The following is a 9,288-nucleotide window of genomic DNA, read 5'->3' on the forward strand; positions in this document are numbered from 1 at the left end:
TATATAGATATACACAGAGATCTGTGTTCTTATATAAGTAATATTTCCACCTGTTGGTTTTTACATCTATTTATTGTAATAATAATCTTACCTTGGTTCATACTTACTCGGCCAGTATATTATAAACACTTTTTATTTTAATTCCTGTTTTTATACCCAATATTATATAGTTAATACACAATTCTACACAATGAAATTAGAAAATAAGTACATACTCGAATGAAATGTGGCTTTTGTACATAAAATGCATTTAACTGACGTTAATACATAACCGCGTTTAAAACCTAGATCCTAGACTAACAGCGCCTAGAGCAAATCTTCATACGCTTACTTCAACGCTTCGCCTAATATAAAGTGAGCCAAACAACAGATAGTTATGTACGCATGAGCGACCGTGTGTACGTTCACCGACACGCACACATACGGAACCTCTCAAAGCTATGATACTAAAAAATAACTACAAATGACGGTATGCTCGAGACTCCTAAGGCAATATAGCTTAGTTTGAATTGTCTTTCTAGCGCGTAATCGGTTCCTAGGCGTTATTTTTCTAAGGCCAGTTTAAGAGTCACGCTAACGACACGCTGTCCTTCGGCGCTGACAGTCGAATCGTATGAGCCTGTTTGAAGGGCTTTTGAATAAACCTACACGTTATTTTAAAGTGCTTTAACTTCAACGAACGTGAACGGTGCATAGTTGTTCATACGTTTTGTCTGTCAGCATCGAAGATCAACGTGCGGTCAGCGTGACACTAAAACCTGTGAATGTTAAATTATAAACCCAAATAATTGTTCAGAACCAAACAATATATATTTTCTTCACAGTAATTCTAATTAAGGAAATGTGTGTCTTATTGTTATCGATAATATTCTCATAGTTTTAAGAACCTTGTTTATCCTTTTCACGATCGGTCTTCATGCCCGAATTATTTTGGACATAGGAATGACAGGTCGCTGAACTTCAAAATATGATTACTTCGATTAGCAACATGGGAATATGGTTTCTAGAATGTTCGAGGTGTTAGTATGGAATGCTTATACGTATAAAGATTGTACCAGGTTGCTAAGATATTACAAATTCAAAGCTGCTGGAACGAAAGCAGAATGGTGATATTTTAGGTAATATTTTTCTTATTTATTTTCTAATTAAGAAACCTTTCTCTATGTTTTATTTAATGACAAATCTTTGTTGGCTTTTCTTTAAGTTTCGTTTCCGTTATTCCGAAACAGCTTTGAATTTGTGATGCATTTTGTACATTTTTAAAATTAGTTGTCCGACTTCCGTATAATCAAGTATGTACTATTTTGTCATTTTCTCGATAAAACGACAAAGTAAACAACTCGATTTTGTATTTATATATTGTAGTGAAGTGTCAATGAAAAATATACATGAAATGTGCAAGTTTATGTTTGTTTTATTCCCCTTAATTTGATACTAATGTTATAAATGTTGCTTGACAATAACACCAAAATGACTGTATAACTTTTGATGAAACTCGACATAGAAAAACATTATGCTCGGAGCACATAGGCTACCTTTTAGCCAGCTAGTTTGTAATAATATCGTTAGTGTCTGAACAACTAGTTAGTTTATTGTGTTTTTATTTTGTTACCTGATAATTTGAGACGGCGACGGTGGGCCTACGGAAGGGGGGGGGGGGCGGCAGAAAGCGCCAATTTGTAATCTCCAAAAAGGCTCTTTTATATACATCACTAGTTGGATGTTTGAATGGTAGATGGAGGCAGACTTTGAGTACTGCCCTTTGGGCAAGCTCTCAATATGTTAAACATGCATAAGTGCTCCCTTTTACAACATGATTTCATGTGTCATAGTTAATACTAGTACGTAGGTACTCCATGGTACATAATAACTTATTCATCGGTACGAATTTATCAAAAAAAAAGGGAAATTTTTCGATTACTGGTAACATATGGTACGCACACAGGTACTCATGTACACACGTGCGCTCATTGTCACGCATTCATTACTATAGTGTTTACCGATCCTTGCATGTCCTGCGCACTCCACCAGCTGACCTTAGTTGTTTAATATAAAATATAAGGTCTATCAGAGCTGATTAAAAGAATATGCTTGATATCATATCTGAGTACCAATGAAATTTTGTTGCTATAAAATTAGACAAATAAAGTAGATATAAAAACAAAAAAACCAGTCAAAATAAAGGTTTATCATATATTGAAAAATGTCTGTAAACAAATTATAATTTTTGCCGTGGAAAATTGCATTTCCAATCTGATTAAATGAATTAATAATGACGTGATTTCATTAATTTTGCAATCAATGCCTCGAGGGACCTTTTACCAGGATTAAAGCCTCCATTAAGATATCCATCATCGCCACCTAAAAATATAAAAGTAATCAATTTATTATTGTCGCGATTTGAAAGTTGCTTGCCAAACGAAATACACAAGTAAACATTCGATATGGATGTTAACTAGCCACTAATATTGGTATTACCGTATTCATCACATAATGGTGACTTTTTTATTTTATGTCATAGCGGGCAACTGAGCTGGTGGTTCGCCTGATGGTAAGCGATCACCACCGCCCATGAACATTCGCAAAGGTAGTGCCTCTACGAATGTGCTGCCCGCTTTTATGGGATAAGGGAAAAGGAAAGGATTAAAGACTCGAAAGAAGGAATGGACTGGGATGGGTGAGGAAGAGGAAATGGGCCTTCGCTCTTTTATCGCATCACGATAACGATGCGAATTGACCATTGATTTAACAAAGAGCAAACACTCCGAATTTATATAATAATACCTAACACGTCTTATGATAAAGACATAATATTATTTCGATAATCTAGAATCATTTTATCAATTAAGATATCGATGATTCATGAATAAAGATACATTTATTGAATCATAATGTTGGGGAATACTTTATTGATTTACCAGCTCCATTAAGTTGTCCATTAACGCATCCCTCATCCCACATGTTGATGCAGCGCTTTCCAGGGTTGAACCCCCCGTTTAGGTAGTCGTCATCATCCCCTGAAAATAACATGCACATGAAATGACAAATTAATACTAATTCTTGTATTGCATCATACCCAAAGATTTTACAGTTTGTGTGTCCAGGTTTGTGTAAAAAATATGTATTTCAGTGTCGCTTATACTATTTGTAAGTCTATTGGATCAAAGTACAATATTACCCTCCGACAATATGCAATAAAATAAAATTTTGGTAAATAAGTCTATAAAAAAATTGGAAATTACGCAGTAGAAACTACGTCCCACCCGTTCCACACGATCCTTTTACATGTTCCTGTTCATAGATCTAATTTCTATGACTGTTCCTTTGCTGTCCGTGCTATCAAGCTGTGGAACCTTCTGCCCGACTATATCCGAAGGGCAAGGACATTGAATGAGTTCAAAAAGCTACTAAATATTTACTATTTATCTTTATAAAATAAATATCGTATATTTGTATATATATATATATATATATATATATATATATATATATATATATATATATATATATATATATATATATATATATATATATATATATATATATATATATATATATATATATTTTTTTTTTTTTTATATAAAATTTTAATTATTTATTTATTTATTTATTTTATCTATTAATAATTCTGGTGCTGTGCACCATCAACCTCTTATTAGTCATATACTTTAATCCTCGATCTAAGGTTGCCTGGAAGAGATCGCTACCTTAGCGATAAGGCCGCCTATTTGTACGTAATTGTGTCGTGTGTTTGTGTCCTCTTTGTATTTGTCCTTTTGTATTGGTGCAAATAAAGAATTATCTATCTATCTATCTATCTACGTCTCAACAACTCCCACCTGATCGAAGACATTTGTTTGAAATGACAATAAAAGTACCTAAATGATTTAAAGAAGATTGCTCCCCTAGGGCCATAAATGTCGTATTTTGTTTGTTTTCTACCACAGATTATATATATATACGGGTACTGATTCGATACTGCTTTAATTGATGGGATGGTTTTGAACGATGGTGCCTAACTATCCATCCTATTTCACGAATAATATTTCTCGAAATAATTTCTCTTAACGTCCAATCTCAGTTTATATTTAATATAGATTTGACTTATGTGAATATTTTACACATCTGTTTTATCATCTACTGTGTTAATTTTAAATATAATAATTAGTTAGTTATTACCTGATCCCGGAAGTTGACCATTGGCGCAGCCTTCGTCCCACATGTTAACGCAACGTGTAGAAACTACGGAAAAACAAATTATTAACGTAAATAAATTTAAGTTAGGGAATTATTTATAAAACGACCAAATCTGTCATAGCTATAGGTGTGATCACATGTGTCAGTTTGCTGTTATTTAAGATGGAATGTGCCTTGTGATATTAAAACAAAAATTTTTGTTTTTTATTCTGGCATTATCAGAATAAATTTTGGCAAGAACGAAGAAACGAAGAAAGAATATAGTTTTAGTGGCTATTATGCCAAAAAATTGTGAATTGTATATTGGTAATACTTAAATAATGAAAATGACTATGCATAAATTGACTGTGCAAAATATTACTTTCTTTTATCTGCGGCTTAAATTTAAATATATATTTATTTGATAATCATAATAACACAATTACACAAATTATCAACCGACTTCAAAAAAGAAGGAGCTTATCAATTATGCTGTTATTTCTGTTTGTTACCTCATAATTTTTTACTGGGTGAACCTATTTTGATGATTCTCTTTTTATTTTACAGCTCGTGTCTCTCACGTCCCATTTGAATTCGGTTTAGTTTATTGTTAAAGATAATTATGTATAAAACACTACGCTAAAATTTGTATTTACTATTACTCTGCTATAGTTTTAACTCGTGCACGATAATCTGCAATGATGTCCGATCACAGATATTAATTATGCCCTTTCTTTCGTGATTGTCTCGCCCATCCTAGTCCATTGTAAGTGGTGCTTTATGGTAGTTTCTGACTTATTTTCAGTATACGGAAACCATGAATTTACACAGAAAATATGGACTGATTGTTTACTTACTCAATGGACGTGGGTAACTCGCGGCTGGTTTAAAAAGTGCCAGGACCAAAACGCTGCTCAGTATAAGAAATCCTCTCATTTTTATAATCTATACACAGACCAGTTTTCCGGATTAAAACTGAATTAAGTGCTCCCCGTTCGAATATGTGCTTTTATACTAACTACAGCTAGCCAAAGTTAATTTAACGGGAGTTATCGACCACTTGAGATAGCATATTAATAAACCCTGAATTTAATTATTGTTCAATAGGTGAGTGCTTAGGTATCACTTGAAATATTTCGGGGAAATTTATGATTTATATTAATATTTAATGGTTGCTGTGATACGCAAATGAGGATAGAATGATCTCATCTCCGTTTACTCGTAATTTAGCACGCTGTTATTAACAAACTTTCTTTAACATGTTTTATATTTTTGTTGGAGTTACGAGGATGCAGTAGCCAATGCAAGTAATGATTTTGTCATATTTTATTTGTACACTATTGGGTCACAATCTCTGTCTAGTGTTTCTTTTAAATCCTAACATTGGGCACTCTCCCTAAGAAGGATAGCACACCTTCTCACAAGGTCGGCGACATAATAGCATGCGAATGTTACTTTGTTTTATGCAACCATGACAGGGGGACTCTGAGGCCCGCACCTTGTCTCCCCCTTTCCACTCCCTTCCTTTTTTCCCGTGAATGCGTCCCTTATCCTTATCCAAACATTCATGAGTGTTGGTAATCGCGCACTGTCAGGCGAACTACCAACTCGCTTAGCAAATTTATTCGTATAGAGCGGTCTATACGAATAAATTTAGTAAATAATAAGACAAAAAGATGTTTTAATATAGGAGTCGACCACGCTTCGACACGAATTGGCCAGCTCGCAATGGGGAGGAATTGCAGCTTGATACCTCCGTGGAGATATCGAGCTGAGAAAAAGGTTCTTGAAAAATAGACAGACAAACGGATAATAAAGTGATCCTAAAAAGGTTTAACTCTAAAACATTTCAATCTCAAATTAGATGATGGGAACCTGTTATATAGACTTTGAATAATAATACCAATACTGGCAAAGTTCAGAAATACTTAACGTAGCAACGTATCGTTATCGATAAAATGTATTTATATTGTGATTGGTGATATGATAGTACAGCTTGTTAAGGTAAAAAACGAAATAAATAGTCCTCCTTTAGATTCAAAGTGGATCAGTTAGGAATAGAGTCAAACGTAAGTGTAGTTGACGATTTAATTGTTTTACTTAATTTTGAAGTTCTGCTATTCACTAATCCGTTAATTCCGTTCCGTTAGTTTAAAGATAATAGGAAAAATAGTTTTGCTATGAATCAAAGTGTTTCAAGTAGCTTTTTTTTCACGGTTTCGCTCGCTTTGTCAAAATTTTAGACTCTAAAACTTAAAAAAGATAAAACCTTCTGCGAGAATAATATATAAATATATAATCTATATTATAATAACCGCATCGAAATTTGTTGAACAGTTTTAAAGATCTTAGCAAACATAGGGACAAACAGACAGACAGTGGGAAAGGACTTTGTTTGACAAGGAACAGAAATAAAATTGAAGTGCCTGTTTTCCGGCTTTGTAAAGTAAAAATGTGTGTGGACACACAGGACATAACAATTGTTATGTACATATAACATATTATGTAGAACTAAAATATAACATTGATTTAATTTTATAAGAGCATCTACAGACTTTCTTGGCGGCTCTTGTCTTTAGAAACTGCTTTCCGAACCGGTGGTAAATGTTAAAAATGTGTAAAATGACGATTCGAAAGTGCTTTTATAATATATAAGAAGTCTAATTGAATAAATAAATGTTTGAGTTAGAGTTTTAGACAATGTAGTTTCGATCATATATAACAACTATAGATACAATAATCACACAAAAAAAAATTAAAACCGCCTCAAATGTGATAGTAAAATTTTAGTCAAAGAAACAAACGTAATAGAAAGTCACGATACTTAAAGGTGCATTTAGACAATGAACTATTCAACGTTATTGGGTTCCGATTTGAAATCCCGACGTACCAGCTACATTGTAACGTAAATATAATTTGTGCCTTAGAAAAGTTGTTCATTCTAATGGGCATTTTATGTCGACTTATAATAATGAAGATCTGCAATATCTAATTTTGAAAACAAAGCTATCACTAATTTCGGTGTATGATTGTAAAATAATCATAAGCTGGGAGTACCTCCACGCGGTGAAGGTAACAGTTTATGACTGATTTCCATTTATTTTGCTTTGTTGCCTTTTAAATATATCTTTGTGACACGGTTGGGTGCTGCTGTAGAATTTCTGTATTATATTTATGAAATTGTAATTAAATTCTGTATTATAATTATTATATACGATCCTTTATTTTTATATTGGACACATGAATGTAAATATATCAGCAAAAAGTGGGGCTTTCGGAGTTCCGAAGTTTTCTATGAAAATTGCTAATCTTCTTATATGTTTTAACCTTTTAGCATGCGTGGTCCACTTCTTATTTTAACCACGCTGGTGGCGGTCAACGAGGCCTACAGAGCCTTGGTGTTGTTTCCTTATCCATTCAGGAGTCACGCTATCTTAGGTGATTCGATCGTTAACTCTTTGGCTAAGGCTGGAAACCAGGTATGCGCTTTCTAGTGCATTTATTTATTCATCTCAAATAATACATATTTACAATATATATAACTAGCATTTGTCCGCGGTTTCGCTGGCGATAAATTCAAAGTAGTTTTACATATCTTTATTCTATGGAATAAGAATAAATATAAAAAATATAAATTTTATATATAAAATGCCCGTGGCACAATATTAGTTACCGAACTCCTTCGAAACGGTTGGACCGATTCTTAAATTTTTTGTGCATATTGGGTATGTCTGAGAATCGGCCAACATCTATATTTCATACCCCTAAAGGATAAGAATAAGGCAGAACAGCGTTTGTCGGGACAGCTAGTTATATATAAAAACGTTCATCTTGAATCAATTTATCTATTAAAAAAACCGGTATAAATCCATTGTGTAGTTTTAAATATCTTTATACTATGTAATAATAATAAACCAATATAATGATAACTATAAATACATATAAATTTATATTTCAGGTTACCTATATAACTGCCTTTCCAAATACCAAAACGGCACCTGGTGTTAGAAAGATAGATGTTAGCAGCAGTGCAGATATATTCAAAGGTACACAGCGAAACTTGTAAATTATTAATATTTTTTAATTACATCCTAACTAATATTATGAACGCGAAAGTTCGTAAGTATGGATGGATGTATATTTATATGGATGTTTGTTACTTTTTCACGAAAACACTACTGAACCGATTGCAATGAAATTTAGTACGTAGATAGCTGGACAACTGGAATCAGACATAGGCGACTTTTTATCCTGATATTCCTAAGGGATACATACTTATGCGGGTGAAACCGTTGCGGGGCGGGGCGGGGCAGGCGGGGCGCAGATAGTGCGCTAAGTAACTAGCTGGAACCCGCGGCGTCACTCTCTAATAATCGTAAATAGCATATGACTAAAATCTCTTTCTGTAATTTATCATAGATCTATTGGATCTATCTCCTTCAATATGTCAACCGACAGATGACAAGCACGCTCAAAGATTTATGCTTTTTAACACGCTTTTATTAGCTTCACCTGCATGTTTATATGTAACCGACTCGTTTAGACTCATTTTGGACCCAAATTAAATGGACAGCTTTAATTCATACTACTTACACTTATCAATGAGCGGTGACAATGCAACTATTTCATTAGTTTATCATATAATCCTGATTAGAACCGCCAGGATTAAATAATTATCTTACGTACACTCTATACAAGAGCAAGTGAGACAATTTAGTTGATTCTTTCATAAAAACGTATTTTTTTAAATGTATTTATTATTTTTAATATTTCCCTCACAGACAAAACTCGCGATTACTTGGACAGCTGCCTGAATAAAACTCCACTTGATATCTCGTTCAGTACCTTTGTCAAATTACCGTCAGAAATGTTTTTGGATACAATTCAAAACAAAGAAGTCCAAAGGCTCATTAATGATCCCAATGAGCATTTCGATATTGTTATCGTGGAATGGTTGTTAAATGAACAGTATGCCGGGTAAGGTCGCAGAATGTTTTATTGTAATGTTCTCTTTTGTATCTATAAAATATTTAACTCTAATAAAATTAATTAGTGTACGTACTGGTGGGGAGGATGAGTTGAATCTATATATATATATATATATATATATAT

General features: G+C 33.3%; 2 protein-coding genes across 2 annotated transcripts in view; one reads left to right on the plus strand and one right to left on the minus strand.

Annotated features, from left to right (window-relative positions):
- Positions 1-2,181: 2,181 nt before the first annotated feature.
- Positions 2,182-4,693, minus strand: LOC119829188. The gene is made up of 4 exons (XM_038351589.1): positions 4,689-4,693; positions 4,180-4,271; positions 2,919-3,017; positions 2,182-2,361 (listed from the first exon to the last, which is right to left on the minus strand). Exons 1-4 carry the CDS (start codon positions 4,691-4,693, stop codon positions 2,267-2,269), a joined length of 291 nt encoding a protein of 96 aa, XP_038207517.1. The 3' UTR covers positions 2,182-2,266.
- A 2,818-nt stretch (positions 4,694-7,511) lies between these two features.
- LOC119829189 (UDP-glycosyltransferase UGT5-like) overlaps positions 7,512-9,288 on the plus strand; it is a 4,495-nt gene continuing 2,718 nt past the window's right edge. The window contains exons 1-3 of the mRNA XM_038351590.1: positions 7,512-7,655; positions 8,135-8,222; positions 8,958-9,148. Of these exons, the coding sequence (XP_038207518.1) occupies positions 7,512-7,655; positions 8,135-8,222; positions 8,958-9,148 (423 nt within the window). The remainder of the gene's footprint in view (positions 7,656-8,134; positions 8,223-8,957; positions 9,149-9,288) is intronic.

Source organism: Zerene cesonia, chromosome 9 (genome assembly GCF_012273895.1).
Source record: "Zerene cesonia ecotype Mississippi chromosome 9, Zerene_cesonia_1.1, whole genome shotgun sequence".
NCBI lineage: Eukaryota > Metazoa > Arthropoda > Insecta > Lepidoptera > Pieridae > Zerene > Zerene cesonia.